Raw genomic sequence first — 17344 nt, 5'->3', positions numbered from 1 at the left:
GGAGTTGTTTCTTGCCCTTGTGGGGGCTTGGGTATAGGGGTATGTCATAAACATTTGGCCTGTTAAGCCCTTTGAGACTGTAATGGTGATCAAGGGATATACAAATACAATTTAATTGAATAAATTGTACTACCAACCACTCAAAACCAAAATTAATAGTATTCCAACCAATCACGGACAAGGGGTGGTCGGTTTTGCGCTGCGTACATCATAGTTTTTTCTGGATGCACAAAACACGGAAGGGAGGGTCGAGTGGGATCTGTTGGTTTGGGATGAACATCACCCAACATCACTGATACAACCTTTCAAGCATTGCAATGCTTTCTATGCTAACTATTATTTGTATTTTAAGCCAGCAAAGGTTAGATACCTCCTTGATTAAAAAAATATTTTATTTGCAGGAGCAGTATCAAAAGAAAATAATGATTTGATGAGGCTTTAAATGGTTACATTATTTTTAAATAATATCTAGTTTACATTGGGCTGTACTTTCATTAAAATAGATAAACTAGTAGCTTGATCCACACACAAACCACAGACAGTATGTATTCAAATGAAATAAATTATTAATACCGCTGTGCAGTATAATTTTACCGTAGTATTATTTGTTTTTTCAGCCGGCAAAGGTTAGTTACCTCCTTGAGTCTTCTTATTGGGATTAATCCCACATTCACTTGGATGATTTATCAACTTGATGATGTCCTCCAGGAATAGTTGTTCAACGTCAAACATCCTCCTCTGTACTGTATCAAAAAAAGAATTACAAATGAAGCAATTTGTGCAGTGTTCTTAGATATTTTAAAGCTGTGTTACGTAAATTAAGCACATAAGCTGCATTACCCCCACATAGCCACATGGGGGCAGGATCAAACATATAAGCTGCATTACCCCCACATAGCCACAAGGGAGCATGATCAAACATACAAGCTGTAATAACTACTCCAGCCACAGATGGCAGCACCTTTAGACAGGTGAGGAAGCCAGAGCCAATACGTCACATAGGCCACGCCTACTTGATACAAACGCGGAGCGGGAACTTCTGAAAATACCCCGCCTACAGTTACCAAACGAGCGAGTCAGTTTCGGCGCCCCCTCCTACGTAGGAAGGGGTAGGGCTGGGCGATATGGCCTAAAATAATAATCCCCGATTTTTTCATAAAAAATCTGATTTCCGATTTAAATCGATTTACATAAAAAAGCATTATGGCAGGCCCTGCCATTGTAAACAGTGTAACCTGTAACATAACATAAAATGTAAAATATATAAAATATAAAATAAAATATTTCTGTAAACATAAAATATTTCTAATGATAAGAGGACTTCTGATAAAGTGCCAACATAACATTCAAACTTTCAACACTGGTGATAAATATACAGTGTTTTGCAAACGGTAATAATTACCGTAAGGAAGGGAATAGTAACGGGAGAAGAATGAGGAAAAACACACACGCACGCAGCTCTTTCCTTCACTCGTCTGTATTGAATGAGGAAGAGGAGTGCGATCCCCCTACTGGAGGCATTACCAAAAGATCGACGAATTACCAACAGATCGACGAATTATTAAACCACACAGATATATTTCAAATGAATTATGTTTACCTCAAAATAGATTATACATATATGAATAAATTGTGGTATACAACTTGTCAAACTCGCTGCCATGTTTGTGTATCACTTTGGTAAATGCGCGCTCTGTGCGGGGGGAGGGCTGAGCCCATTCCAAACTACGGGAGCTGAGAGGGAAGCGTTTGCGGATGTTGAAGAGAAAACCGATTTTCATTTGAACAAGTCGACGTGAGCTACAAACTCGAATTAATCGATAAAATCGGTTTATCGCCCAGCCCTACGAAGGGGGCACATTTGAATGTTAGCTCCCGCATCCTCACCGCCCTCCAATCAGAGCATAGCTAAGATTTTGTGGACCAGCGGACTAGCAGCTCCGGCAGGGGGAGCTCGGAAGCAGCCCGGAAGCTCGGCAGCTCTGCTCCGGGAGTGCAATCCCTTTCTCCGCCGGCGCTGCTAGACTGCCGCCGAGCTCCCTGCCACCAAAACTTGACCAAAAACCCACAGTCCAACATATCTGCTGCCGGAGATGGTAAAAGCTGCGCACATTGTGTGGTGTGGGAATATATGGTGTAAAATTCAAAGCATTAAGGCGAAAGACGGCAGAGATATACATTTGAAAGTGAAATACATGCATTTCTAAACAGCTCTACAACACGTTTACCAGCTCTAGCATTGCATCAAAAACACGTAGGCTCGGCTGTCAAATATGGCTTTTAAGAGGTGATTCCATAGTACACCCATGCCAAACTATAGCTGAAAAAACAACAAAAATAATTTCTTCTACTTCTTCTTCTGTGATGTTTAATGTTCAAAGCAAGGTGTATTACCGCCATCTACAATGGGTAACTTGAAATATAAAGAAAACAAAAAAAAACAAAGAATACTAAATCTTGTTTGCTAACTGTGTACCTTTCATACATTTTTATTATGGAACTAGTGATATTTTCTGACCTAGGCTCACCCAATAATGTTTCCAGGAAAAAAATAAAATAAATTGCTTCACTTCACTCACTGCCCTTTTCAGTTTTTCTCTTTGCCTAGAGAATTTTTCCCACCTTAAGAGAACATGCTCCACATCCTCACTCCACTAATCACCCACAATCGTCATGTTTGTTGATGACAAATAAGCCACTGTTTAGGCCAGTATGATCTATACTCATTCTAGAGAACCAGACCTCCTCCTGTCTATTTATGTAACTGGTCTGGCTTCTTGAGATATCTCGTAAGTTGTAAAGATGCCGGCCCTTTTATTCTCCCTATCCCACTCAGTCAGCCACATTATATTAACTTTATGTTTGATGAGTACCTTGATTCCTGATTTACTGAGTGGAATGCTTAACTTAACCTCTTCTTTCGTGGACTTTTTGCAAGCTTTTCTGCTTCCTCATTGCCCTCAACACCTTTATGTGCAGGATATCCCTTCTGAATAGGGGTGTGACGATACACTCAGCTCACGAGACGAGACGAGACACGATATTGGGTTCACGAGAACGAGACGAGACGAGATTTTAAGAAAACTACAATGACAAATTATATGACTGGACCAACAGACTTTTATTTAACCAAGTGGCGCATGTATTTTTAAATGTTTTATTATAACTCTTTACATGCATGAAATTGAAACTAAAACTAAAATTTATAAAAGTTAAATTAAAATAAATTAAATAATTCTCTTTTTTTCCAATTGCAAACAATATTATGTGCAAAACCAAATCAAAGTACCCAAAATGTACTTTGATTAAAGGTATTCGTTTTCGCGGTTATTCAGCCTCTTCTTCTCCTCCGGAAAAACACGACCGCATTGCATTGTGGTATACGGGAGTAACATGTAGGCTACATCGTATGTACACTCAAATTTTGGGTATTTTAAGTGCACTATATAGTGCATGAAATTAACCACTGAGAATTCGAACACCACTACAAAATGGCGAGCACCCTAAATAGTACACTATATCCGTGAAAGGGAATGATTTCGAACACAGCTTATGGCTGCTTTCGATGCTTCCCCTGCTTCCCCTCCTTCTCCTCATCTTCTTTTCCTTCTCCTTCTTTAGGTTCTGGCAGGGTAGATGTAGCAAAGGCACATTACTGCCCCCACAGGCAACAAATAGAAGTTTGGATAAATCACAAATCTCGCGAGACAGATTTTTAACGCGACGGGTAATATCGTCGAGTTTAATCTCGCGAGATCTCGTGCCACGAGATCTCGTCACACCCCTACTTCTGAACCACGCCCTCTCTGAAATGCAGGCTGGGCCTTAACGTGGTACACACGTCATTTTCGCAAATGTCTGTTTTGACAAAGTGTGATTGTTTTGATATGTAAACTTCTGGTAAACCAGTTTTTAAAGGCATAGCAATGCCATATTACCAACCAAGCTCACCATAACTCCAACAGCAGAATACTTATTTTTCTCAAAATATACTCTGTTCAGCCTTTGGCAGTCGTACATGTACATGTAGTGACGTACATGTAGTGGTATTGCGTCGGACTCATGACGAACCATTCTGTGAGACATGGCATGACATCAAATGTTTAACATCATGTATTCATTAGGCCATCGTCATACCGTAGAACCCTGTATTGGTTGCTTGCAACTATATTTATTATTATTAGGTAGGGGCCAAGCATTGTGTGCAGGCAACCCATTGTATTGGTTAGTGTTTTAAAGGTGCCATGGTATGAAATCTCACTTTATGAGGTTTTCTAACATAAATAAGTTAGATGGGAAGTGAATCATGGCAATCTCGCCTATCTCCACGACTTAGAAAAAGAACCCGCTCACGGTGCAATGTCTATAGCAAATGTGTCTGACTAGCTAAATAAACCGACCATTTTCCCCATCGCTTTTCACCCAACTCCTTTTGAAGTCGTAGGGAGTACCGTATTGGTCCGAATATAACACAGCCTTTTTTTCCCTCGAAATAGGTCCGAAAAAGTTGGGTTGTCTTATATTCGGGGTCTAGTATTCAGAGCGCAGTTTCTCTTCTTCGCCTCTCCCTTAAAATGTCAATACACACGCCAGAAATTAGTTCCGGGAAGAAGTAGTCCAGCGTTAGGAATGCGCGATATAAACGATATACGATATAAACGATAAAAAATGGCCTACGATAGAGATTTTAGTTATATTGTTCTATCGCGATAATGTATGTTTGACGCGATCTATCCATGACTCGCGAAATATAAAGAGCCACGAGCTGCAACCGTCTGCAACGCATCGTCCGCGACCCGCAAATTTTAAAAAGAGCCACGAGCTGCAACCAGCTGCATCGCATCATCCGCGACACGCGAAATTTAAAGAGCCACGAGCTGCAACCGGCTGCAACGCATCGTCCGCGACCCGCAGAATTTAAAGAGCCACGAGCTGCAACCGGCTGCAACGCATCGTCCGCGACCCGCGGAATTTAAAGAGCCATGAGCTCCAACCGGCTTCAACGCATCATCGTCATCTAAGTAAATATGGCTGAAAGCGAAACGGAGGAGCTGGTGATTGCTCTCATTTCATGTTCATTTCAAAATTATATGCGTTCATTTTCCACTTATCGTTTTATGTTTTAATAGCAAGTAGTGTGTTCATTATGCGTGTACCTCTATTATTTGTTTTATTCTAATAGCACATTACGTGCGTATTTTACATAAAATATATATATATACATATATTATATACATATAATACTGGCTTATCCAGTAGCTCCGTGCGTGTTGCGTTGTTTTTAGTATTTAAGTAATTTAAGTGTGTTTTTGTAAATTTTAACTCTTTTATAAACTATTTATATGTGTAGATCTATATATATATATATTATATGGATAGGGAGAAACTGCTTTCACTCCAAACAATGGGACGTAACGGCTTTTTCCGTCGGTAGCATCACCGCCGTTTGTCTGGGGCTGGAACAGCAGATGATACGAAGGATGGACAGAGAGTCAGTCAACCTATTGGAACCCAATACGGGGATGGCAATTTATACCCTTTATGGGGATCCGCAATTTATATACAAGGATAGATCGTAATAATATAATCAGCACAAATCTATATCTATATATATATATCGTGATATATATCAAATTGTGTGAGTGTTTAAATATGGTCGCTAGTGTTTACATGTGGTCGATAGTGTTTAAATATGGTCGATAGTGTTTAAACGTGGTCGATAGTGTTTAAATGTGGGCGATAGGGTTTCAATGTGGTCGATAGTGTTTAAATGTGGGCGATAGGGTTTAAATGTGGTCGATAGTGTTTAAATGTGGGCGATAGGGTTTAAATGTGGTCGATAGTGTTTGAATGTGGTCGATAGCGTGTAAATATGGTTGATAGTGTTTAAATATGGTCGATAGTGTTTGAATGTGGTCGATAGTGTTTAAATGTGGTCGATAGTGTTTAAATATGGTTGATAGTGTTTAAATATGGTCTATAGTGTTTAATTGTGGGCGATAGTGTTTAAATGTGGTCGATAGTGTTTGAATGTGGTCGATAGTGTTTAAATATGGTTGATAGGGTTTAAATGTGGTCGATAGGGTTTAAATGTGGTCGATAGGGTTTGAATGTGGTCGATAGTGTTTAAATATGGTCGATAGTGTTTAAATGTGGTCGATAGTGTTTAAATATGGTCGATAGTTTAAATGTAGTCGATAGTGTTTGAATATGGTCGATAGGGTTTACTTGTGGTCGATAGTGTTTAAATGTGGTCGATAGTGTTTAAATGTGGTCGATAGGGTTTTCATGTTTAAATGTGGTCGATAGTGTTTATATATGGTCGATAGGGTTTACATGTGGTCGATAGGGTTTACATGTGGTCCATAGTGTTTAAATGTGGTCCATAGTGTTTAAATGTGGTCCATAGTGTTTAAATGTGGGCGATAGTGTTTAAATGTGGGTGATAGTGTTTAAATGTGGGCGATAGTGTTTACATGTGGTCGATAGGGTTTACATGTGGTCCATAGTGTTTAAATATGGTCGATAGTGTTTAAATGTGGTCGATAGTGTTTACATGTGGTCGATATTGTTTAAATGTGATCGATAGTGTTTAAATATGGTCGATAGTGTTTAAATGTTCTATTCCCTCACTCTCCACCTCATCCCTAACTCTCCACCTCAAGCTGGTGTGTAGTGAGCGTTCTGGCACCGATTGGCTGCCGTGCATCACCCAAGTGGGTGCTACATATTGGTGGTGGTTAGTGAGGTCCCCCCTTCACTTTAGGCGTCTTTGAGTGTTATTAATTATTATTATTCTTCATGTTTAACCTCTGTTTTCCTTTTATTCCTAGTCTGTTTTACATAGTTTTGAATGATGACTATATGCTCTGTAAGGTGACCTTGGGTGTCTTGAAAGGCGCGTCTAAATTAAATGTATTATTATTATTATCTGTGCACACTTGGAAGATTTTTCTTTATTTAAAATAGCCATGCCTAATACTGGACGTATTTCCCTAATTCACAGTATCCGTTTCTTTATTAACAAGACACCACCAATTTTTATTTCATTAAGAGAAGTATACGTCATTACACAGAAGATTTTTTTCTTTTTTAAAGTCTCTGCAGCTACAACATTATGTTGTATGATTAGTTTTGCACAATAAATGTTCTCAAAACGACATACATTTAGCAGTTTAGCTTTCCTTAGAGTATGTAACCTGTTCTGAAATGGTTCTATTATGATTTATATATCGTGATATATATCGTTATCGCAATAGGTTGCATGTATATCGCAATATGGATTTTAGGCCATATCGCCCATCCCTATCCAGCGTCCTTAACAACCAGACCGTTACCGGTGTTTGAAGACAGGCTGACCATTTAGAGACAAGTGGCTCAAAAGGGGTTCAGGTCAATCTACAACAGCGGAGGAGCTATGATGCCAATTTAAAAATAATGGTCGTCAATAAGGCAGAGTCAAGTAACAACTGCCAAGCTGCCAAGAAGTTTGGGGTCACAGAGTCCAACGTAAGAAGATGGCGAGCACCAAAACAACGTCTCAAAGATGCCAACAGTCAGCGCAAATCGTACCATGGTCCTCAAAGTTGTCGTTTCAGTGAGGTTGACCTAAGAGTTTTTGAATACGTCAGAGAAAACGCGCTTCGGGAGGAGCCGGTGGAAGCAGAGCAGCTGGGGAGCGATGACAGCGAGGGCGAACACAGCGGGGCAGAGGACGTGTGTGAGGATAGAAAGACATCGGAGAAGTTTGGCGAATTTTTGTTAAGTTTAGTTAAATATGTGGCCTGTATTTTCTCTGTTATTTAAAAATTTTCACAATGTTGCTTGATTATTGCTTGATATTAATTTTGAATAATACTGTACATATTTTGCCTTGAAAGTGCCGTGGCCTTTACTGGCATTATTATTATTGTCATTAATATAACAAGTGTTTAATTCACTGTGTTTTTAATATTGTTATTTTAAAATAAAATGAAGTTCTTTGTTCTGCAAATCTGGGGCCGTATTCACAAAAGATCTTAGGGCTAAAAGTAGGTCCTAAATGGCGAATTTAGGAGTAACTCCTAAAAATAATGGGCGTGTCACTCTTAAATTTAGGACTCCTAACTTTTTTCACTAAGAGCAATTCACAAAGTATTTTAGGCCTAAAAGTAGCACCTAAGTCTAGGAGAGCTTAAAAGTCCTCGGGAGGACTCCAGTAAGACCTATTCACAAACAATCGTAAAATACCCTAACGAAATGTTAGGGTATTCAACTTGTTGTGGAGTTAGTGCGCGATGCAATATCATCCCCGATTAACAGGAATAATCCGATAAGTCCCGAAATAAAATGTTTGGCCACACTACGTTATTTAGCAACAGGGGAAATGCAACTTTGCAATGCAGACGATTTAAAAATAGCGCAACCATCAGTCAGCCGTGCCATAAACTTTCCTTTGGACATTCAACAATAACATAGGATCAAAGCCAACTTCATGGCAATTGCAGGTATGCCCGGTGTGGCCGGTGCTATTGACGGGACGAGGACATGTTCGTCAATAGGAAGAAAGTGCATTCCATCAACACGCAGGTTGTTTTTGATTCAAATTTTAACATAGCCTACTGGATGTTGTCGCAAAGTGGCCTGGAGCTTCAGCTACCCATGATTCGCGAATTTTAAAGGAGAGCGCTCTGAGGCAGCTTTTTGAGATGTAGTACCAGTTGGGTGTCACTTGCTGGGTGACAGTGGCTATCCATGCAAGACGTGGCTCTTGACACCCTACCTCAATCCACAACCGGGAGCACAGTTAAAGTAGCCTATAACATGTAAGTGATTACGCAGATTACGCTTAGTCCTATGCGTAAAACACATCGTATTGGCTCTTTGACGCCTTTTATTTGTTGAATCCATATTTATTATTGTTCACTGTTTTCCTCCATATATGCTAGAGCACCCAACCATACACAAAATGTTGTGGAGAGGAATTGGGCAGATGAAACGTCGGTTTCATGTCCCCCACGGCGAAATACGCCTCACACCAGCGAGGGCAAGCACAGTCATCACTGTATGTGCCATTCTACACAACCTCTGCAAGCGGAGGAACATTCCACAGCCAGACGATGATGATGATGGCGATCAACATGACAATGAATTTGGCCGTGTGGAACCGAGTGGACTGGCTTTTAGGGATCACTTCCCATCAATTTAGGGAACACCTTGGCACAAATCAATCAACACTTAGTAGTTCATAACATTTATTTTATTTTCAATTTTACGTATTTTTATTGTTTGCTTTCACTCTCTCTTGAACGTGCAGGCTACAACGTCATTATTGTGGTCTGCACAAAATTGTCATCATGCGTGTATTCTGCTAACTGCACTATAACTACTTAATAGGAATTCATTTCTAGCCTAGGCTATTTCCTTGTTTTTCGGTGATTTAGTGGGCTCGTCTGAACAACCAATCACCGAACTGACCGCTTCTAAACTCGTGCACGAGAATTGACGTAATCCATAGCAACGGCGCGTCACTCTTAGTGATTCATCCTTAGTAAGAGTAGGTCTCAGCGGCTTTGTGAATAACTTTTAAGAAAAAACTCCTACGTAAAATGTTAGCGCGAGTTAGGAGCACTCCTAGCGGTAAGATAAAATGCTTTGTGAATACGGCCCCTGGTCTGCAAATCTTTTTTTCTAAATGTTTGTGTTGAAAAACGGGGGGTCGTCTTATAATCAGAGTCGTCTTATATTCTGACCAATACGGTAAGTCATTCTTTCCAAAAGATGCCACTGCTTAACAATGCTAACTAGGGCCCGACCGATTTATCGGCCTGCCGATTTTATCGGCCGATTATAGCCATTTTTGAAAATAATCGGCATCGGCCAAAAAGACGCAGATTACAACCGATTTATTTTTATTTATTTATTTTTTTTATAAATGTTATTGCGATTAGTATCCTGCAGATTGCGCTCCTACTCGCCTTGCTAACTAACAACTTTAGCTGGAGTAAAAAAGAGGAGATTGAATTTTACCGTACAACATGAAAGCACGCTCGCTCAGGCAGCTGCGCGCTCACCTCACCAATGTACACAAGACGCGTTGTTTGAGCATGTTGTGCCTGTTTTTCTTTAGGTCCCAGGCCATGTTAATTTGTTATACTGTAGACTCTAACGGTGAGACCATACTGCTCAGCACGCACGTGTTAGTCACTGCTCACGAGCGCAGCACATTGGGAGTTAGTTATTTATTTTACATTACACTCATTTTTTACTGTAAATGTATTCTAAAACACTCAAAGGTTCTGCATTCAATTCACATATTCGTCAAAAGTGTTTAAAGTATATTTAAGGTATCAAAAACTACGTTTTATATGTTTTTTTTTTGTTGTTTTTTTAATCGGCCGATTAAATCGTAATCGTAATTTTTCTCTGAAAATAATCGGCATCGGCATCGGCACTCAAAAATCAATATCGGTCGGGCCCTAATGCTAACAAAGAGACCAACAGTAGGAGCATATTTCTGAAGTCAGCATTTTGTGACGGCCAGCAAAATCTTTAAGAGGTATGCATCAACCCTACTTAGCTTATCAGGAAAATAACCAAGATAGAGAGATAAGAACGTTACACTGATATTGAGGCCCAATGTTTTTGTAATAATCAATGCCACTTCCTTCCAGAAAGACTGAATAAGTGGGCAAGACCAAAAGACATGGGCAGGATCGACCAGAATGTCCCCACAGTCCCTCCAGCAGCCTAGCTGGGTACCAGTTTGTTTAGCCTTCTGTTTTGGGGTGATAAAAAAACGAATCAAGTTTTTCCAACAGAAGTCCCTCCAGGTCCGGGAGTTGGTGGAGGAAAACTGTGTTGTCCAGGCATTCAGCCATGTCTTCAGTTATTACAATTATCAGTTATTTTTCCCATCGTTCCTTCAGATAGTCTGTTGAGTCCTTGTTCTTACTTATCAGACCTTTGATGTTTCCAGAATTATATGCATCAATAAATATTTGAACAATAGTTGGTATTTCTCTTAAATTAGCACCTACAAAAAATAGTCACGAAGCTGCAAGTATCTGTAAAAGTCTTATCTGCCCAGCCCGTATGTTTGACATAGGTTGTTAAAGCTTTTAAACTCGCCCTTTTCAGCGGTCTTACAAATAGCAGTAATACCATAATAAACCCACTGTCTATACATATTATCCTGCAGTGCTGGTATGAAGTCAGGGTCGTAGGCTGGCCATCTAAGCAGTTTAATGTCTCTTTGGAGTTGAAAACATTTTACGACTTCCCTCCATACTTTTAGTGATAGATTAACCCACTGACCCTCTACTTGTATAATGTCATTCTCCTTGTCAACAAAGCCAAGCAGTGATTGTATTGGTGAATCTGTTATAGATAACCCCATGGTTTTCCATTTGGCAACGTAGGATGGGTTACACCAATACACCAAAGGCCTCAACTGAGCCGACAAATAATATTTTCTTATGGTGCGGCCACACCAACCACGTTACTCGCGTTGGATAACGCGAGTAACGCGCCTAACCTGACGCTTGATCAGTGTGTGGTGGTTCAACGCTTCCAACGTGTCAACGCGCCAACGCAGCTAGATGAGTCCATGTCCATGCAAGTGAACGGAGCGTTCCCTCTTCGTCATAACTATCAAACCAAACATCCTTCACATACTCTCTGCCAGTGACGTCGGGTCAAGCTCCGCGCTGATTGGCTATCGCGGCTAAGCGTCACGCATTGGAGCGTTGAAAGTTCAATTTTCTGAACTCCGGGCGTTGGTGCGTTGGGCGCGTTACTGCGTTTACGTGCGTAATTACGTGCAACTGCCGCGTCTAACGCCCCTAAAGCAACGCTTCAACGCTTCAACGCGTGTAACGCGCCTAGACCAATGGTCCCCTATGCAAAAATGACGATTTTCAACGCGAGTAACGCGGTTGGTGTGGCCGTACCTTTAAGGAAGGGAGGGCCATGCCCCCCCTTTCCTCCGTCAGCTGGAGGGTAGAGAATTTTACCCTTGGTTACTTTCTATTCCAAATAAATCGAGAAATATACTTATCCCATTCTCTAAATCGGTTCTGGGGGATTTCTACTGGAAGTGATAAAAAAGATATAATAATCTGGGAAGAATATTCATTTTAACGGATCTAATTCTACTGCCAAAGTCGAGAGGAAGGAGGGCTCATCTAGTGAGGTCATCATATATATTTTGATTAACTGAATTATAATTAATAACAAATAGCTGTGAGATCCTTAGGCAGACGTACTCCTGAGATGGAGATGAATTCCAATTAAAATTATACCTTGTGATAAAGTCTTGCGTATGACTATAATTAAATGTCAAGACCTGGATTTTGTGTGCATTAAGAACATAACCTGAATGTGTCCCATATGTTTCTAACATTCTGATTAGTACAGGTAAGCCAGAGTCCGGGTCCAGGATCGTGACCAATACGTCGTCTGCGTAAAATCCTATTTTGTACTCCTCACCTCCCACAGATATGCCTTTAAGTCTGTCCTCCTGCCGAATCGCTTGAGCTAGAGGTTCAATAAACAAATTAAATAGACTAGGGCTGGCTGGGCAGCCTTGCCTGCAGCCACGTTGCAAAATTATAGAGTTGGAAAGACTCCCTTTCCATCCTTAGGGATGACTGATATAAAAGCCTCGTTCCAAGAAGGGGGAAGAGAGCCTTCTTTTAAGATATAATAAAAACAGGTTACAAGTAAGGGAGCAGATGTTCTTTCATGGATTTGTACCATTCTGGGGGGAAACCATCGGTACCAGGTGACTTGTTAGCATTAAGACTTGTAATAGCCTTTTCTATTTCTTCTACTGTTATTGGGGAGAGAAGTTTATCATTAATTTCTTTACCAAATACAGGAAGGTCTTCTAAAGGTACGGCCACACTGCACGCGCGTTGGCGTTGAAAATCGTCATTTTTGCATAGGGAACCATTGGTGTAGGCGCGTAGACGCGTTACACGCGTTAAAGCGACGCGTTAGTGGCGTAGACGCGGCATATGCATGTAATGACGCACGTAAACGCACCAACGCGGCCAACGAACCAATGCGCTAAGTAATTTTTTTTTTACTTTTGACGCGCCTACGCTTGACGCTTAGCCGCGATAGCCAACCAGCGTGGAGCTTGACCCGACGTCGCTGGCAGAGAGTAATGAGTGACGCTTGCGCAGAAGCATATGGCGGACATCTTTCATTATTCTGGGTGGAAATAGTAACATAGTTACACCATTAAAAGCGTTTATGTAAACATTTGTAACGAGAAATGTGCATTTTACTTTGATAATGTTCGCTCGGTGAATGTGAAGGATGTTTGGTTTGATAGTTATGACGAAGAGGGAACGCTCCATTCACTTCCATGGACAGCGTCTTTGGTTGCTAAGCAACCTCAACGTCTTTGGCGGACTATTTCTCTACTGATCAACACTACGAATGCTGGAAACACACCCGACACACCATGTGAAGTTATTTAACCCGATTATTGTTATTTATATCCAAGATTATTTAATCTAACCCGATCTACTCTATCATGCACCCAAACACGGCGGCGTTTGGGTTTCCTACCTCGGACTCCTAAATCCAGCGCAGCCACAGGCGCGTTGAACCATTTTTGTGACACACAATGATCAAGCGTCAAGTTAAGTTTTAGAGTAACCGTAGCATAAGGAGTTTAAAAATGTGAGCATAGTCGTTTCATTACCATGTTCTTTTTGAGAATATAAAGATGTATAATAATTTTCAAAGGCCATTTGTATACCATCGATACTAGTAGTAAATCTTTTTTGTCACAGGGTGACAAAAAAAAAAGGCTCTAATCTTGTGGATTGTATTTTGCGCGTGTTGTTTTCTAAGCCTCCAAGCTAACAGCTTTGTCGCTTTAGGGCCTGACTCGCTTAATATTTTATCTATTTCTTGCTTTAAGTTTCTGATTTTATTTATGATACTGGCCTCTTTATTGACGACGAATTTGCGTTTGCTCTAAATCTATTAATTCTTCCTGAAGTTTTGATAATTTTCTTGCTTTTATCTTTTTCAACATTGATGTCCTGGCTTTGATTTTCCCCCTGAGAACGGCTTTAGCTGCATCCCATAAAATACTAGGATTCACATCTCCGGTATCATTATCCTGTAAATATGAGTTTAAATCAGACACTATTGAATTCCTAAAAGCAGGGCCGTTCAACGTACCGGTGTTGAGTCTCCACAGTGTTTTGCGCTGTCTGTCTAAATGAAACGTCCGTTAAATTCCAGAGTGGTCCGAGAGGTTTCTCGGGCCCATTCTACAATCCCTTACTCTATCTAAATCCCCACCATACATAAAGCAATAGTCGATTCTAGAGTGAACTCAGTGTCGCGCAGAATTAAAAGTGTAGCCTGTGACTGATCCATGCCAGATCTCCATACATCATTCAGTCCAAGGTCTTTTAGTACTTTATTTATATATTTCTCAGTAGCGTTACTTTTCCTCTTTCTATTCGTTGTATCTAGTAGGGGTTTAAGTAGCATGTTAAAGTCTCCGGCACATATTAGAGTCCCATATGTTTCAGAGGCTATCAAATCAAACACCTTTGATGATGAGTAAAAAGAGTTCCTAAAGCCCATTTTTTTTAGTTTTTCATCTTCAGGGCCAGAAAGGTGAGTTCTTGCCAAAATGCTATGCTTACCTTCTCCTTTTTTAATTTAGTTATCATTTTAATTCTTTTGATCTGATTATTCAGCCCATTCACATTCAATGACAGTATGTTATAGTGTTGGTATTGCGTTATGTGTACTCATGGCCAATTGCACTTGAAATATCCCAGACCTCAAAACACAGAAAATAAAGTAGAACAAGAGAACTATAACTATAAAACAGAACATTAAACTGAGCTTCCAACAAGCAAGGTGACATGTCGCCTCGACATTGAGGGGAGCAGGCCCCTGTGGGGCCCCTCTGTAGCAAAAAGAGAAAAAAAAAGAAAAGAAAGAAAGTCTTGTGGCTCTCTGTCTGTGCGCACCGTAGGTATCAGCCTTATAGTACAGTGTATTTGTGAAGTCAAAAGAAAGTGCTGGACAGCCTGGAAGCCTTCATCCTCGGGTCCAGATTATTTATTTTTTTAATTAAAAAAAGAGAGCAGGACTATGCAAATAAACAATACGAGAGAGAGTGACTTGTCTCACCGTCAGATCTGATAATGAAAAAATTGGGATTTAAACTATTCACCCGTCCTCTGCTGCTCCCGATTCCGTCCTGCGTTACTCCTTTCGTTTTTTTATAGAGAACCTTCTCCTTCACTGAAAACCGGAGGAACCGAACCACTATCGAGCGTGGAGGAGCACTTGCAGGAGGTTTTGGTGCCAGAGCGCGATGAGCGCGCTCTATACCCAGGTCACGGCCCCTATTCAAGGGCAGACTGTCTCCGAGTTCAGTCTTAATCAGGTTTTCAACGAAGGTAACAGCGGATGTACCCTCGGCGTCCTCCGGGACGCCATATATCAGGGGTGCCCAACCAGTCGATCGCGGTCTACCAGTAGACCGCCGATAGATCCCAAGTCGACCGCGAGGGGTGAAAAAAAAAAAAATAAAAAAAAAATAAAAAACCTTGCGCCGTCAACAGTAGTTACGCAGTCCTGAACGATTTTCGACGGAGAAATGGACGAAAGTCACAATAAAGGAAAATGTCCGCGCACGAAATCATCAAAGGTATGGAAATACTTCAAGTTAAGTCCTAAACAGAAAGGTGTTGTGATTTGCACTCTTTGCCAAATGGAGTAGTTGGCATATCACAAGAGCACGACAGCAATGTTGGAGCATCTCAAACGAGAAAGTATCTTGTGCGCATGAGAAAGTATCTCGTGCGCACGAGAAAGTATCTCATGAGCATGGGGAAACATCGTGCGCATATCACTGGCTGTGTGTGTGTGTGTGTGTGTGTGTGTGTGTGTGTGTGTGTGTGTGTGTGTGTGTGTGTGTGTGTGTGTGTGTGTGTGTCGTCAGCGAGTAGGTGGACGAGCGAGGAGAGCAAGCGATAGCGTGCGTGTCAGTCTAGTGAAGTCATGAACGAGTCCGGTTGTGTGTAAGAATAAAATACCCAGCCTGTCAAGAATCGGTGGCCGCTTCATTCCATCATATTCCGACCTATAAGCAGACTCACTGTCGGTCAAAGTGAAGGGTCATGCCCCCGAGAGCGCATCGGACCTGGAGGGAACGTAACACCTGTGCTTCTCGGTCTGGGAGCCGACAGCAGGAAAGATGTAACTAACCATCTCGTAGTTGGAGGCGGAGCGCAAGAGAGTATGCGCACACAATTTTTTCATGTCCCATTACGGGTTCCGTATTAAATAAAGTATATTATTAAGAATTTTTTGGTATTTATTTGAGATACATTATGGTTTTTATTAATCGAGCAACAGAAAAAAAAAAAAAAAAACGTCCAATTGGTCATTAGATAAGTCGACTAATCGATAAAATAATCGCCCGATTAATCGTTTGATAAATAATCGTTTACCCCCAGCCTTACTATATAGGGAATAGGGAACGAGAATTCGGACACTACGCTGAACATTTCTAAACGTCATTTGCGTCAGTAAATGCGCCGGGTATTTGTGTGACGCAGAAAGATGCACCCACATCATGTAAACAAACCGGGCACTCACGAGGAAAGCTGGAGGTTGCATTGATGTTGAATGTTACATTTCCTTGTTCAAGTTTTTTTTAACTAATTTTGAATGTTAAATTTTTTTATGTTAAATCCCAAATAAATTGTTGACATTTCTAAATACGAAAGCCGGAGACTCCATCATTAAATGTATTCGTTTTCGCGGTTATTCAGCTTCTTCTCCTCCGGAAATACACGACCGCATTGCATTGTGGTATACGGGAGTAACATGTAGGGTACATTGTATGTACCCTATTTTAAGTCCACTATATAGTGCCCTATATAGTGGACCACTGAGAATTCGAACACCCTACAAAATGGCGTGCACCCTATTTAGTGCACTACATCCATGATAGGGAACGATTTCGAACACAGCTAATATTGATTATTGTTGAGAAGACGCGCCGTATCTTGCATTTTCCGGTCTATTTCTGTGGAAAATTCCTCCATTTGTTTTTTAATGTCCTCCCGAAAACTTTTTTCAATTCGGCTCGGAACGCTGCCATCCCCGTGGTAATAACTTCGCTCACGGCTAAACGGATTAGGTCCAAAGTATCGCTTTCTCCGGGGTCGCCATCTTGACCTGCTAAAGTTTCGCTAGCCGCATCTTCTTTGTCGATTTGCCAATCAGCGTTGTACCGTAACCCATATCCGCCTTTCTTGCTTTTAACCCCATCCATTGTTATTTAGTGTGTATCAATTTGAATGAA

The 17344-nt window shown here is 40.9% G+C and overlaps 1 protein-coding gene across 3 annotated transcripts in view; it reads right to left on the bottom strand.

Annotated features, from left to right (window-relative positions):
* The window catches only part of ythdc2 (YTH domain containing 2), a 225158-nt gene that overhangs the window by 117782 nt on the left and 90032 nt on the right, over nt 1–17344 (bottom strand). For all 3 annotated transcript variants that reach the window (XM_060059908.1, XM_060059910.1, XM_060059909.1), the window contains exon 10: nt 636–743. In XM_060059908.1, coding sequence (XP_059915891.1) covers nt 636–743 — 108 coding nt within the window. The remainder of the gene's footprint in view (nt 1–635; nt 744–17344) is intronic.

Source organism: Gadus macrocephalus, chromosome 8 (genome assembly GCF_031168955.1).
Source record: "Gadus macrocephalus chromosome 8, ASM3116895v1".
Taxonomy (NCBI): Eukaryota; Metazoa; Chordata; class Actinopteri; order Gadiformes; family Gadidae; genus Gadus; species Gadus macrocephalus.
The sequence above is the reverse complement of the archived record's forward strand: the minus strand, read 5'-3'. Positions and strand labels throughout refer to the sequence as shown.